Here is a 16,334-nt window from a genome sequence, read left to right as displayed (position 1 = left end):
TGTTGGAACACCCAATTGTGTCCAAGTTTCTGATGGTTAGAGGTTATGCTGAAGAATCCTGAAGAGGTCTTCCTTCTTCATTATTCTATCCACTTTGTTTACTGCACCAGTTCCACTGGCAGCAACACAGCCCCAGAGCATTAGCTACCAACATCATGCTTAACAGTTGGTACAGTGTTCCTCTGTACCTCTGGTCATTGCAGCCAAACAAGTGATTCTTTGTCTCATCTAACCATAAAATGTTTTCTTTCTCCATGTAGTGAGCTGCAAACCTCAGTCAAACTTGAAGTCAAGCTTGAAGGTGTTGATTTTTGAGCAGGGGCTTCTTTCTTGGATGGCTGTCCATGGTGATGTAAAACTCACTTAACTGTAAACAGTTTTCCAGCAGCTTCTAGTTCATGGCAGGTGCCTTGGTGGTTCCTGGGTTGTTCCTAACCATCTGAACCAATTTCCTCTCAGCTGAGGGTGAGCAAAACTTGGCAAAGTGGCTACACCTCTCAATAACTTGTATTTACAATACAAGTACAATTGTACTTACAGTTGTATCAACTGATGAGCTTGGAAACTGAAATTGTTTAGAAATGTTTCCAAGACACATTCCTCACTTGTGCAAATCTGTGATCCTCTTTCTCAGATCTGCATTGAGCTCCTTGGACTTTTCCATTGCATTATGTTTTGGTCAATCCAATGCTGTCAAATAGATCAGTTTTATGTTGGCACAGAAAAGCTACCAGCTGAAGTCAATCATGATCACTAACAGGAAGTTAAGAGGCCTTGGCCTTGTTAAGTTAAAAGACATTTTGGAACGTTTAGCACCAGTGAATTAAGTGGGTGCATGTATTGACCCTGTGTTGATTTCAGAAAGCCCAAAATAAATTAAAACCTGTACATAGAATGATTCTTTTTTTAAATTAAAGATGCGTGGTGGGCAATCATTTTGGCACAGAAAAGAACAGTTCAAAGAAATAATTGAAAGCTTTCATGTCAGTGTATGTAAACTTCTGAGAACAAGTGTACTTCCAGAAATAAACAAATAACAAAAAATGTGCCATGTTTTCCCACAGCAACATTATTTTAAGCATTATGGCAAGCCATTTTATGCATAAAAGTTTTATTCCATTACTTTAGGATTCAGAAATTAAAAACTTAGCGTTTGCATTTATTGTACTGACTCTCACCAAGAAATATTACTTCAGCTAGCTAAATAAACTTCTCCACAAATATTAGCTACTTACTTTCGTTTGCTATACTAGACAATTTATATGCCAAACCTCAGTCAAGCAAGAAGGACAACTTGAGAACTAGTCACTGTTACAGCCAGAGTGTATTTATGAGCGTAAATTACCGGAGTGATTTACAAGGTGACAGTATATTATATGTTAGAAAGACATTTTTCTCAAAAAAAAAAAATCAGATGATCATATATGATTTTTTAATAATAATAATAATAATAACTTGCTAAAATCAATCTAAGTCTATGGGGGACACTGACTTGAAGCGATATCTTTAATAGTGCACACTCTCTCAGCTTTGAAGATCTCTAATATGTATATATCTATGGTGTGACCTCTGACACTGATTATGTCCAGACAATGTTGGTGCATTATGTATGAAATAATGTTCTTCAGTAAGACTACATTTAAGGCCCAACAGCAAACAACACCCTGCACATCATCAGATGATTTCACATGCAAATGATTAATGTATGGTAACCTCAGCATACAGCACAGCATGCACCGAGCATGACGTGATATTGATAGGAAGCACACTCACTGAACACACCATGACACAGGATTTACACTAAAGGAAACACAACAAACAGCACACATATTGTCCAAATACTTCACTTGTTCAATGCTGACTATTTATTGTCAGTCAAACCAGATGTTCCTAATAATGTTTACTGGTAAAGTGGAAAAGGAGAATGTGCCTGTCTCATATTAGCCTTTGCAAATGAAGCTGAGCGTTTTAAATAAAGACAGAATCACAGCCTGAGACGATAGATGTGTTTCAAATGAGTCTCACCTCTTCCTCCTCCCAGTCAATTAAATCCCAGTCATAAGTCAGTTCTGCTCTCCTTCTTTTCCAGAATTCAAGGAAGACTGTAGCTGCAGGAGCAAAAAAAGAAAACACCAATCCATGAAGGCATACAATAAAACAGAACTGGCAATGTATTTCTAAACTTATACCCAACTCACTTTTTCCCCATTTCCATATTTCTTATATAAGAACAGATATTTGGTGTTGGTGTATTGCATACTCAAAAACTATAGTTTTTTAAATGTTAAGATCAATCCATACTCTTAAATAATTAGATTATCCACCCATTATCCGTAACCGCTTAACCTGTGTAGGGTCGCGGGCAAGCTGGAGCCTATCCCAGCTGACTATGGGCAAGAGGCAGGGTACACCCTGGACAAATCGTCATATCATCACAGGGTTGACACATACAGACAAACAACAATTCACACTCACCGTCAATTTAGAGCCACCAATTAACCTAACCTGCATGCCTTTGGACTGTGGGGGAAACCGGAGCACCCGGAGGAAACCCACACAGACATGGGGAGAACATGCAGACTCCACACAGAAAGGCCCCCATCAGCCACTGGGCTCGAACCCAGAACCTTCTTGCTGTGAGGCAACAGTGGTAGCCACTGTGCCGCCATGATCAAATTATAATTAAATTAAAACAATGCACTGCTCACCATACAAAATGTAATTGGCCACAAAGGCTGTACGTCTGTTGTTAAGTAGGTGTTGAAAGATGTTATAAGTGCAGCTTTTATAATGCTTGGCTCACTGTTGTAGAAAGTGTGCAAAAGAAAGCCTAAGAAAATAATGGCAATCCCTTCTTAAGCTCTTGAGATTTTTTCCAGCTCTCCTACAAAAACTGTCTCCTTTCTTCTACTTTTTTAGGTCCCACATATCTCAGCAACAGCCCCTGTAGTTTGTAATACAAAGGATCCTATCCTGGACATCCAGACTAAAGAACACTTCCTACCTCAAGCTGTCAGGCTTCTCACACCTGCACACCCTGTCTTAGCTAGCGTTCCGCATAGAAACCCACACTGGACTCCTACATACAACACCAAACGGTGAGGCTCGACTACACACCCACTCACTGCAGAACAGGGGCCGACTCGTGCTCAGTGTGTTATACAATATTGCAGAACCACATTGTCCTTACTACTGATTATACAGTTTTATACATTTCTACACTTGCCCTTTAAAGTTTATTAGCTTGACAACTTGATATTTATTGTCATTTGTCTTATCATTATATTTAATGATGTTTAAAATGTCATCCTTTCATATGCTGTATGCTGTTAAAAACTTAACATGTTTAAAACTTCTTTTTGTCTATATATGCTGTACAATGTAATTCAAACTGTACTACAGCTAGAGTTAAAATGAATGAAATCAACTGGCAGTGTGTTAATTGTCCTGTTTCTTGAATAGAAATGGTGCCATTTGTAGATTCAGTGATATTTTTAATATATAATGTTTCTGAGTCATGTGTTTAACTTATTTGCAGTACATTTTCATCTGCCAGGTGGTGCAGTGAGTATTGTTGCAGTATCACAGCTCCAGGGTTCCTGGTTCTACCCTGAGCTCAGATTACTGCTTGCGTGGAGTTTTACATGTTCTCTCCCTGTGTGTGTGGGTTTCAAGCAGGTTCTCTGGTTTCCTCCCACCTTCCAAAACATACTGGTAAATGGATTAGCTAGGAAAATTGCCCCAGGTGTAAATGTATGTGCACATGGTGCCCTGTGATAGACAAAACACCAGCTGAGGAAAAATCTTTTCATTCTCAGAAAATAAAGTATATTATTGTACCTTTAGGGGTACAATGACTTGTCACTGAGGCAGTACCCTCTAAGGTACTTATCTGTCCAGTTTATATACTGCTTGGGAACATATATGTACTGTTTTGGCCCTACAAAGGTACACTTATGCCGCTTTTCCACTACAAACGTGGCTGAGCCGTGCCGTGCTGAGTTGGGCTGAGTCGAGCTGAGCGGGGCTGTTGGAGTTGCATTTCGACTACAACCGCGCTGAACCGTGCTGGCTGGAAGTGGGTGAACACATTGGGTGGAGTTAGCGAAAGTGGGTGGACGTCAGGTAATGTCGTTAAGCAGCGCAAACAGTGACATCAGTGATCTTTTAAGCGGTAGTCTCACGACCCGAATAGTAAACAATAAACATGGAGGACATGGAGTCGTTAGTGTTGCTGGTCTTGGTTCTGTGGCTTGTTGTCACCGACAACGGCAACAGATACTGGCAAGAGCGTATAGATGAGGCGAGGCACATAAGGCTTCAGAAATTCTCGTAATTCGTAATTATTCTCCTTCCGGGTTTGCGGTGTTTACAGATCCCAGCGTGCTCGCGGGGCGTGTGTGGGCATGTGAGGACACTCCTCCTCACCAATCAGTGCACAGGGGAGTGTCTGCTCACGCCCCCAACCTCACTCGGCTCGCTTTGGCTCGCTTCAGCCCCACTCCAAAACGGTGCGAGTTTTAGGGGCTAAGCAGGGCTGAAGCGAGCCGAGTCGTGCTGTTTTTTGGTAGTCGAAACGCGAGCCGTGTCGGGCTGAAGCGAGCTGAAGTGAGCTGAAAAAGGGTAGTGGAAAAAGGCCAATAGTTACTTTGAGGTCTAATAATGAGCCCTAGAGGGTACATGAGTGTAGATTGTACCTTGAGGGACAGAAATGGACTCCTACTGTACCCCTATTTCTGACAGTGTTGGAAGAATGGTGTTCATCCCTCCAGTACAGTTCTAGAGACTTGTTGAGTCAATGGCAAAACTCATTGAAACCGTTCTAGCAGCTCTTGATGATCCAAAACCTTCCTAACACACTTTGTTGTTTTGTTCTTTAATTTATTACTATAAATACTTTCACAACTATCATTTTTATGTGTTTTTCCACCTCTGAAGCCAGGAAGCAAGAAACATTTGACATGACTTATTATTTTTCTCTAGCATATTGGCAATGATGTTGTGGTTTTCCTGAATTCACTGACATGAACTGCTACACTAGTTTGGCTTTAGATTTATGTTATTTGGCAGACATCCACAGAATGACTGACATTTATCTTATACCTTTTTATACAACTGAGCAGTTGAGAGTTCAGGGCCTTGCTCAACGGCCCAGCAGTGGCAGTGCTGGAATTTGAACTCATGACATTTGAATCAGACGTCCAATGTTTTATTCACTGAGCTGCCACTGCCCTACAATGAGGCCTAGTGTTTGTCTGATTTAAAAAAAAAAATTATTTGGGACTTCACCCCACAGAAAGGGACAAAATGAATTGTAACATGTATAATTTAGAGATCCAGCTTAATATGTATTCATATTAAGACAAACACATTCGCACAGACACACACTACAAAGCAGAGATGATGAATACTGGCTGATGTGACAGACAGATACTGTACAGAACATGCTCACTGCAGTGTTCGTTCCATAGTGCTGAAGTTTATTCAAATCAGCAAGATTGAGTCAGGGTGGGAGAGAGAAGTACAAAATATAGTGCTGCAAAGGGGACTGGCCTGTGGGTTTTCACAGACACACTCACACAGATGCACAAAGAGAGAGAGACAAGTTTTACACTGACAGCTTCCTGACACCTCAGGATGTTTTTTTCCTCTCTCATCTCAGCTCGCTTTTCTCTCCAGGGAAGTGTTTCATTAGTGTTAGCCAGTCAATTACACTTTGTACTGCATCAACAATTAGATCATGCCCAATAAGAGGAGGACACTCTGGCATCGCTCCTTCCATTTATTTATCCATTCATACAAGTAACTCCAAAAATCTCACTGAATTTTTAACTAAAGCTTAATGCGATACTAAAAAAAAAAAATCAAAGTTTTGTGTTCTTCTTCTTCCATCTCTAATATGTTAATTACAAACGTCAAAGATACTATTACTGCTAACAATTTGAGAAAACAATAAAGAAATTAACTAACTCAGATTAGGACAAATCAACAGCTGAATGCAATGGGTGAATCAATCTTATTTCCTTGGCAGAATTTTTGTTTTGTTTTCTTTAGCCTGCTATGCACATTTAAAATTACTTTATTTGCACTTGAAATGCCTAATAAGCAAGCAAGCAAGCAAGCAAGCAAGCAAGCAAGAAAGTTCAACTCACCCCATATTGCCATGAAAATGGCAAAGAAGACTGTGCCACCATTATCAAACAGATGAGTTACCTATTGGTAAGTTAAAAGATAAAAATGCATAAAGGTCATGAATCATGATGACTTAGATAAAACAGTATATTAGTGGTTTAAATAGTTGTTACAATTTAGTCTCCAGTTTAATTTTGGCAGCTAATTAAACAGTAATTAATACTCTCCAGGTTATCTCCTAGACCAGATCTGCACTTTGAGACCTGGGCACAAGGGAATGGACTATTTAAAGAAAGCAAACACACACTTCAGTGGCTTTCACCTGCTTAACATAAGGTGAAATTAATTGTAAATATTATGCAGAAGGATTTTCAGGAAACTAGAATATTCACTCATAGATACACAATTTGCATGCAAACACTTGAATGGCTTTCAGTTGAAAGTCATAATCACTATAATATGCCAGAGGTGGACGGTAACGAAGTACATTTACTTGAGTACTGTACTTAAGTACACTTTTTGAGTATCTGTACTTTACTCCATCCATCCATCCATCCAGCCATCCATTATCTGTAGCCGCTTAGCCTGTTCTACAGGGTTGCAGGCAAGCTGGAGCCTATCCCAGCTGACTATGGGCGAGAGGCGGGGTACACCCTGGACAAGTCACCAGGTTATCTGTACTTTACTTGAGTATTTTTTTTTAACTTATGACTTTAACTTCACTACATTTGAAAGACAAATGTCGTACTTTTCACTCCACTACATTTCTATCAAGGTCCTCATTACTAGTTACTATGAAGCAGCTTTGAAAGTGGATGTTTTTTTCTTTTCTAAAACGTGATGGTTTTTTCACAGGTGACACTGAGACAGTCTATCAGGAATCACTACGGTCACGTCATGTCCACAGACTGTATAAAATCAAGTTCAATTATTTCTCAGCAGCATTATTTAAACACGATCAGTTGATAGCAGAATGGAAGGAGGCGGTTCTTCTGGGGAATGCACACACATCCATGGCTATACCTAGAACCCATGTTTCAGTTTTCTCAAAGGATTAAAAATTCGTTTCATTTTAATTGTTTGCCTAAAACGAACCACATCACGGCCTACAAAAACAACCTGCGGAAGCATGTTGAGGTGTGTAAACGTTTTATTCCAAGAGAAAGCTTGCAGTGAAGTTGTCTGTGCTTTTAGAGCTAGCGATAACGTTGCAATAGCTGTGCAGTCTGGTTAGTCAAATGACTTTCTATGGATTTGCCCGCCAAGTTGCCATAACCTTGTCCACGGCTAACATTAACACATAGCTAGTTAACTTGGACACTGTTAGTTAGTATGTAAAAACGGAGTTATGCTAACATGAATAACGTTAACTTATCTGAAGTGCTTTCAGAAATATGTTTTAGCATAATCTTGCCAAATAAACAGAATGTAGAAATCTTTCTTTTCTCGTAATGTTAGCTACCCAATATGATTTCGAGTTTGAAAAGAGTTTGCTAGCATGTCAGGTGGAGCTTCACTGACTAGCTAGCTACCATGATGGCACGGCATGTGTTCATTTTGTAAATCCAGTAAATCCATTAGGCTGCTTCAGAGGCATTAGGTTTTGTAAGTGTTGTGGCAATAATACAATAATGCGTTGACAGAAAATGCACTTTTAATACTTAAGTATTTTTAAAAGCAAGTACTTTGGTACTTTAACTTAAGTAAAAATTTGACTGTACAACTTTCACTTGTATCAGAGTAACATTTGATCAGTGGGATCTGTACTTTGAGTTAAGTAATGAAGTTGGGTCCTTTGTCCACCTCTGTAATATGCTAATAACATTCAATGCTATTTAGTCAGTCTCATGGCAATTCACATTTACATTCATCGACAGAGAAAAAACAAACAACAGATACTATTAATGTCTTATTTTTCACTACTGTCCAGTTGTTATATATACTGTACCAGTCAAAAGTCTGGACACACCTTCTAATTCAATAGTTTTTCTTTATTTTTTTTTAATTAAAAGACACTTCATGTCTTAAAGTAATGATGGATGTCGTTTCTCTTTACTTAGTTGAGCGGTTCTTGACATAATATGGATTACTACATAGTGGAATTGGGCTATTTGCTGTATTTTTATTATTTACTATTCACTGTTAGATCTCAAAAGAAGGCAAGAAATTGCAATAATTAACCTCTGATGAGGCACAACTGTTAATTGGAAAGCATTCCAGGTGACTACCTCATGAAGCTGGTTAAGAGAATGCCAATAGTGTGTAAAGCATCATCAAGATAAACGGTGGCTACTTTGAAGAATCTAAAATATCAAACGTATTTTGTTTTAACACAGTTTTGTTTACCACATAATTCCATATGTTCCATATGATATTTCATAGTATTGATGTCTTCAGTATTGTTCGACAATGTAGAAAATAGTCAAAATACAGAAAAACCTATGAATAAGTGGGGGTGTACAAACATTTCACTGGTACTGTATACATTATATAAAGTGACTCACGAGTGCCGGCTTTTATGAATACCTTTGCATAGATACAGCTGTCACTGAGTTTCCAGGCGCTGCAGTTCACTTCACACATGGGACACATGATTGTGGTGTTGGCCTCACAGATCTCTATACTGTAGATACAAAGAGAACATGTTCCTTTTGCTATGGTCACACTACAGCTCATGATGCTTTGCAGTCAGTTATCGATGAAAATGACACGCTTCCCCAAGCTTCGGGAAGTATTCCCAATCCCATCTGTGAGTATTTGCCTCTTAGTTTGCCAATGAAAACATTGCCACCAAATTTCAATGCCTACATTAAAATTTTTCGCGATGTTTTTGACCACTCATGAGGCAGAGACACACCAAAAAACAACTTGCGAAGCTCGGAGAAGGTTTGCCGTGCATCGCACGATTGGTGACGATGCTACCAATTTTTCATCACCAAGTATTCGCAAACCCATTGTGAGCTGTAGTGTGACCAGGGCCTTAGTACAGTATTAAAGTGGCTCACTGGCCTCTGAGATATCTCTCACTAGAAATGAGACATATTTTTAGTTAACAGTCTCTAAAAATGTTTAATTTTTCTAGACTGAGAGTTAAACCAAATGCTGATCATGGTGATTTAAGCTAGGGGGCAGGAGGAGCTGACCTCACTTGGCTGGAGTCCATGGTGAAGAGGCCATAGAGGAAGACAAAAACACCAACCAATGCTGCGGGGATCAGCATACCTGTGTACCAACCCAACCATGCAAAATACAGGCCAATCTTTTCCCCAAAGTACCGTCTGTGTCAGAGAGAGAGAGAGAGAGAGAGAGAGAGAGAGAGAGAGAGAGAGAGAGAAATATATATATACAGTATACAGACAGAATTTTACATACAGTATGTAACCATTGTTCCAAGTGAAGGCCCACCTGGCCCATCAGGATTTCAGAAGAAATCTGACCTGGTGATCAATAAGGTAAGGAAGTAGAGCACGTTTTTAAATTTAGAGAGTAACTGAGCTCCCAAGTAACACAACAAAAGAGTGTTTTCCCCTATTGTCAGGAGATCACAAGTTCAAAGCAGAACCATTGTGGCTAGGAGCTAAAAAAAAATTGGTTATATTCTCGAAAAGATGTGGTTGACTGGCTTCACTTGTTTTGTGCGTGTGTTGGCCTTCACCCTCTCTGCCTGGTAGCTGTATGATACATGAGAGTTAGCTAGAGTGTAGGAATTGGCAGGTGACCAAAATGATTATTCAACATATAACTGAAAATCAATGGTAATTGATAATGCCATGTCAAAATATGCCTTCCTGGCATTAAATGCTAATTAGTGATTTTACCAGACTAGCTATTGTGCTTTACAAATTGCACCAAGTTTTTCTTATTATAAACTACAAATTTACTCATCAAGATCTGTATCTAGCATAACTATATGCTTAAATATTCAACATGCATGGTACACACGGTATCAGAAATTATTTGCAAATACTAGGTAGATATGCCGACTCCCTGACCACCTTCAAGTACAGACTGAAGACTCACCTCTTCAAGCTGCACCTCTCCCCTGTCCACTGTGTAAGTGCATATCGCTCTTAACCAACCCAGGCTGTGCACAGTCTAGCCTGGGGTTAGCCGTTGGAGTTTCATTTTTCTCTATGTAGTTGTACCTTGTCAGCTCATTTGTAAGGTTGAATTGTTTTCCTTGGCTGTTTGCTGAGTGTTAGTACTTCAACAGAATGACACTAAGTGTTATTCTGTCACTTGTTCAGTTGGCACTAGAACTTTCTTGTCTAGAAGTTCAGCACTTCATGTCCATGACTCTTGCACTTGTTGTACGTTGCTCTGGATAAGAGCGTCTGCTAAATGCCATGTAATGTAATGTAACGTAACGTAATGTAATGTAATCTACGGTACAATAAAATTAATTGCTGTAATGTCAATGCCACTGTTTCACAAATCATTTCAGTGTAATACAGGTCAAATTATGTGAAGTAAATATGAGGTCAGGATTAGTGACTTCTCTGGGAGGAAACACAGAAAGTTCCCCAGAGTTGCTGCCTCTGCAGACTAAAAAGCATGATTTTTATATCTGCCCTGGTTATACAGTTGAGAGCTCTAAACTAAGGAGAGCTAGCTTAATTCCAGCAAATAGTTGTGAAGTTGACATGCCATTTTGACTTGAAGAAACCTCTGACTTACACTGGAAAAGTAAAGGAAGCATCCAGGAAAGAGAAAATAACTGAGGATTTCACAGTAGGTTTCAAATAAGTGGTGTTCCTAAGCCTCTGAAAACAGTTTATAGAAAAATAGGTACCCTGTGGGTACATGTGGCTACTGCTTATAAATAAAATTGTTTTCTGATACCATGTCCATACAATAAATATAGCATATATATTTATTTACTCTATAAGGCAGTAGCCACAAAAATGAAGCGTAATCCAAAAATGAACAATTTAAAAATCACAATACTTTATATTATTCTACTCTTACCTCTTACAGTTTTCGAAACTGAAACCTTCAAACTGAGGCTGACATACACATGCTGTTGCCATGACCCAAACTCTTATCTCCCAGAAAAGGCCCAGCGCTAGAGCTCAGTGGTCTCAATACTCTTTTCGACAACTTCCTGTAACAACTCAGAAGTGCGTCACATCTACATCACACGTGGGACCACTGGCCGAAGAAGGTGAGGAAAGGGGGACAACCTGGAGTATATTTTAAAATAGGAACGCACTTTCCCTCGGTAATAAGCATAAACATGTCTGAAAGCGATTTCTTTAGTCTAGTCCATTTATTTCGAATGGTGAACCAAACTGTATACACTCACCGGCCATTTTAATAGGAACACCTGTATGCGTGTGTGCAGTGCGCGATTGTTACACTCATTCTTACATCCTTACGACACAATGACATAGTGGCTCCTGCCTCTATGAGGCAGTAGCCACAAAAACTTCAAAGAGACAAACAATAGGTTGAGGTGAAAAAAGGAACCAGAGATGCCTTTCTGAATTACTGGAACACTGCTGCATGAAGCCTAACTCAGCCACCTCAAATAAACTGCATTACTGTTGCATTACTATTGCTGTTTTACTTCAGTAAAACAGGGCAGCACGGTGGTGTAGTGGTTAGCGCTGTCGCCTCACAGCAAGAAGGTCTGGGTTCGAACCCAGTGGCCGACAAGGGCCTTTCTGTGTGGAGTTTGCATGTTCTCCCCATGTCTGCGTGGGTTTCCTCCGGGTGCTCCGGTTTCCCCCACAGTCCAAAGACATGCGGTTAGGTTAACATGGGACGGCCTTGGGCTGAGGTGCCCTTGAGCGAGGCACCCAACTCCCAACTGCTCCCTGGGCGCTGTTAGTATGGCTGCCCACTGCTCTGGGTATGTGTATGTACTCTCATTGCTCATGTGTGTGTTCACTGCTTCAGATGGGTTAAATGCAGAGAGGATTTTCACAAGTGTGTGATGAATAAAGTTTTTCTTTCTTTCTTTAGCTTTACAACTGGCAATTAAATGGGCTGACAACTGCAATAGCAGCAGTGGATATTGTTTACCGTATAAGGTCTAAAGGCTGGTATTTGTACCAGATGCCCCAGCGAGCCCATCGCTCATAGAGCAGGTGCCTGTGGTTCTGAGCCCCATGGGTCTTTATTGGGTGTCTGCTCTTGTAGCTGCCCTGAAACAGAACAGTGCTTAAAATAAGTTTATTAAATATATAAGTTTTTTATTAAAAAAAATGCATTATAGAATATAAACAATATGTTAAAGTCATAATAAGCTTACCTCATGAGGGGGAAATGCAGCCTCATATGTGCCATTGCCAAGTAACCGGTTGATACCTTATTACAAAGAGAGTCATGAATTGATTGGCAACTGGTTAGTCAAAGCTACAAACAAAATGCACAAATATGAAAGATTGTTCGCTGAATGTATGCATTCTCCGTAACATAATCATACATCTCTGTTATCGGATACAGCATTTGATAAAGCATTATTACTCAGTGGGGTTGTGGCATCTACAGGAATATGATCCAGCTCCGCACCACAACTCATTACACAAATAAACTCTCGCCTCAAAGCAGGGAACTTAATTTGTGAAATCAAGTGTGGTGTTACACGATTGGAACAAATACCTGTAGATACTGCAGCCCTGCACGGATACAGGTATCAGTGTCTTAGGAAATAGCACTGATACCATCGTTTACAATTTGTACATTTACTCAAAACGTGGGAGAGGACAATGTACATTACACAGAGAGTAGGAATGGACCAATCTGATAACAGTCAGGTCAGCATTAACGCTGAAATGCAGGTTCAGTATAAGACTGGATTTGGCATACAGTATTTTACAGTCCAATCCACTTAAACGTTTTATGCTGCACTGTAAAAAATGTCCGTAGAATTAACAGTGAATTTATGTAAAATCATCACATAAAAAAACTGTAAATACAAAAACAATGAAGCAGTGTGTAATTTACATCAATATACTGTAAAACTCCTAGCCAAATACCACTGTTAATTTAACAGTAAGAATATGTTGAATTGATCATATTTTTTGTAGAATTTACAAATTGTTGTAGTTTAAACACAGACAAACTGTAATACTAAAACAGAATGTGATAGTTAAAATTATATCATTGCCCTGTTAAAAAAATAAAAAAATGTCAGTAGAGGCTCTCCGGCACATTTCGTAAAACTCTAAATCAAATAAAATATCTGTCTAGTAGATCATTGATTGTAACCATCATTTTGGAGCCACAAAAACCAATAATCGAGAACACTCGCAATTCATTCCTAGATGCTTTTTTATTGTACAATGAATATCCGTAAAATTAACAGTTATGTATTGATTATTGTACATTGAATACCTGTAAAATTTACATTTAGTTAGCATTAATTGTACATGGAATCCCAGTGAAACGTACAAGTTATTCTGTAATGTTGTTTACATTTCACTGTATTTTTAACAGGATTATTCTGGCAACCACAGCTGCCAGTATTTTTTCCGTAAAAACAACGGATTTTTTTACAGTGTGTGACTAGATTGTCCTAAAGCATGACACCACTGTGCTTCTGATATTGCACATAGCCAAGAAGGCTCAGGTTCCTTAGTAGAAGGATCCCAGCTAACAGAGGATTTTCAGCTACAAATCCATCGAATATTAGGCTGCGATCCTTCAAAAACAAAGTTCCTGCTAATTTATAAAAACACTTGATAGAATAATGGCTTGTTATTAGGCCACTGATCACACATTGTTCTTTGTGAGACAAAAACTAACGTTGTGGTAAGATTAAAGTTTCTATAACTAAAAATGTTGCACCAACATTTCAGGAACGGCTGCAAAAGTTATATAAAATTTTCAGAACACCAGAAAATGTGACAGGTTGAATTTTCTTTGAAATAAAAGTTTGTGAAGCATAATATTACAGTTGTTAGTCAGGGAGTCAGTGGGATCAGTGCATCCCTAATAGAGAGAAACATTTAAACACTAATGACATCTGAGACACAGTTATTGCATAATGTTCACAGATTATTGTGCCCTGTTTTGCATCAGAATTGAATTTGAATAAACTAGATTTCGGTAAAGCAGGAGAAATTATTTACACTCTTGAAAATATGGTTTCTCAAGGGTTCTTTGGATGCTGATTTGTTCTAGTTTCCTACTTGAATTCTACCTTAACATTTTCTGAAAGTTCAATTTTTTTTGCAGGTTGTTGTAGGGTTCACTCTAAAGCATTTACTATAAAAATGTATAGTAATTGACTGGCAGCAGAATTGCCAATAAAGTACTTTCAATTTTAGTAAACAGCTATAAAACATATTTACAGTTAAGTACTATAATATCTTACATAGTATATAATAACACATGATCCAGTAGATTTGCTCATTTGGCCGATGCTTACAATTGATGCACGAGACAACTGAACAGAAAGTTAAGAGTGTTGCTCAAGCACACAACCATAACAGCTTAGTGGTGCTGGGATTTGAACACTCAACTTTTTGATCTGTAAGTTAAAGCCTTAGCCACTAAGCCAACACAACTAATTCAGCTATAGCTTGTTGATGCTTGCTGTTCATGTTGGCCCTAATAATTTAAAGAAAGACAGACAACACAGTGGAGAAGCTGTGGAGAACCATACACCCGTTCATGACCAGATTAAATAATGTTGATGAATAGAAGAGCCGGTAGAAGTGGCAAAGATTTATTTATTTATTACTTTTAGGGACACAGCTATTCGGGATTGAATATACTATTTCATGTTTATATAAGACTTTAATTTACCATGAAAAGATGTGCAAATAAATACAACTGATAGAAAGCTAATGGTAATATATTTTCCAGTGGAGATAAACCAGAGATATTGGAGTGAAGGTAAATAAAATATAGAATACATCAGTTTTACCACCAGCATGCTTTTGGCAACCCAGTCTCAAAGGAAAAAAAATATACACATGGAACCTACGGTATCTGCAGCACCTTCTATACAATCAATATCAGATCTGCCATAAGCATACGCTGCATATGAACAAATCAAACATTCCCTTGAATGCTTGGTATGCCATGTTCTGTACCAACATAATTTAACCAAGCTAACCTCTAGCTCTATTCTATTTAAAGATCGCCACTCTTTCTTTAAAAATGCTGAGTGTAGCCCATTTCATGTGACATGTGACACATTGTACTCTTCATGACATATGATTAAATTTAATCATGAAACCTCTCCTCTTCTTTGTGAACCTAATCAGGCTTGCAGGTCACATGGTAATACAGAGTGCTCCGAGATGATGCTAAAAATAGTAACACTGCGGTCTGCGCGGCCATCTTGGAAGTCACTCGCTCCAGAGCGCTCATAGAGTACACATCATAGAGTACACATTCACCAATTCGTTTCTGCGTTAGAGGGCTTAGAAGCTTGGATTTTTTAAAAATTTAGACATCTGAAGTGATGGAGCACTACTGTGAAAGTTTGGATAAGCAGGCACGGGAGTGTTATGCTGAGAAGGTACGTTTCATTGGGAATGTAGATCCATACACTGTTAGTGAGAAGGAATGGAAAGCTGACTCCAGCTTGTTGCCGCATGTGACATACATCGATCTTGTGAACTATCTAGTGTTTCACCCAAGTCCATTTTGTGAACTAAAGGATTTCCAGAACTACAAGAGTATGGAAGCATACGATAGATTTGTGTCTGGTTGGGTCCGTGATGTGTCGGTGTTCTAACTATTATAATTATTATCAATTATTTTAGTCAGTGAATAAAATGTAGGCCTAGTATGTAACTTGTACTAACAGCATGTGTACATAAACATTACTAGGCCTAGATCTTAAATGCCATTTGATGCAACAATGCACTGCAGTAGACATAAGCTACCTAATGTGACAAATATATCCATTAATCATTGCTGAAAGTACATAGAAAAGATAATAGTTTGTATCACATTTATTTTAGTAACTATGAAATTCAAGACAATTTAACCTACCTGTCACAAAGTGATCAGAACAAATCCGGATACAGTCTAGTTGTCCTAAATTTGATCGGTTAATGGCAGCCAGCCACTGTCGTCTCCTCCGCTCGCTTTTCTCCTGTGCTGCAATTCCCTGGTTAGTCACGACTTTAGGGAGTCTGTGGAAGCTTTTGCCACCCTTTTCCCCCCGGCTACTACAGCCAACAATGACACACGTATTCGGCATTGTCACCCCTTTTTGCTTCGCTGAACAACAACAA

At 38.9% G+C, this 16,334-nt stretch overlaps 1 protein-coding gene across 1 annotated transcript in view; it reads right to left on the bottom strand.

The window, feature by feature from the left end:
• ano3 (anoctamin 3) overlaps window positions 1–16,334 on the bottom strand; it is a 91,671-nt gene that overhangs the window by 21,047 nt on the left and 54,290 nt on the right. The window contains exons 9-14 of the mRNA XM_060914913.1: window positions 12,389–12,444; window positions 12,160–12,281; window positions 9,276–9,410; window positions 8,659–8,755; window positions 6,153–6,213; window positions 2,026–2,108 (exon numbers count right to left, since the gene is read on the bottom strand). Of these exons, the coding sequence (XP_060770896.1) occupies window positions 2,026–2,108; window positions 6,153–6,213; window positions 8,659–8,755; window positions 9,276–9,410; window positions 12,160–12,281; window positions 12,389–12,444 (554 nt within the window). The remainder of the gene's footprint in view (window positions 1–2,025; window positions 2,109–6,152; window positions 6,214–8,658; window positions 8,756–9,275; window positions 9,411–12,159; window positions 12,282–12,388; window positions 12,445–16,334) is intronic.

The sequence above is a fragment of the Neoarius graeffei genome, chromosome 2 (genome assembly GCF_027579695.1).
Source record: "Neoarius graeffei isolate fNeoGra1 chromosome 2, fNeoGra1.pri, whole genome shotgun sequence".
NCBI lineage: Eukaryota > Metazoa > Chordata > Actinopteri > Siluriformes > Ariidae > Neoarius > Neoarius graeffei.
This window is presented reverse-complemented; position numbering and strand designations above follow the sequence as displayed.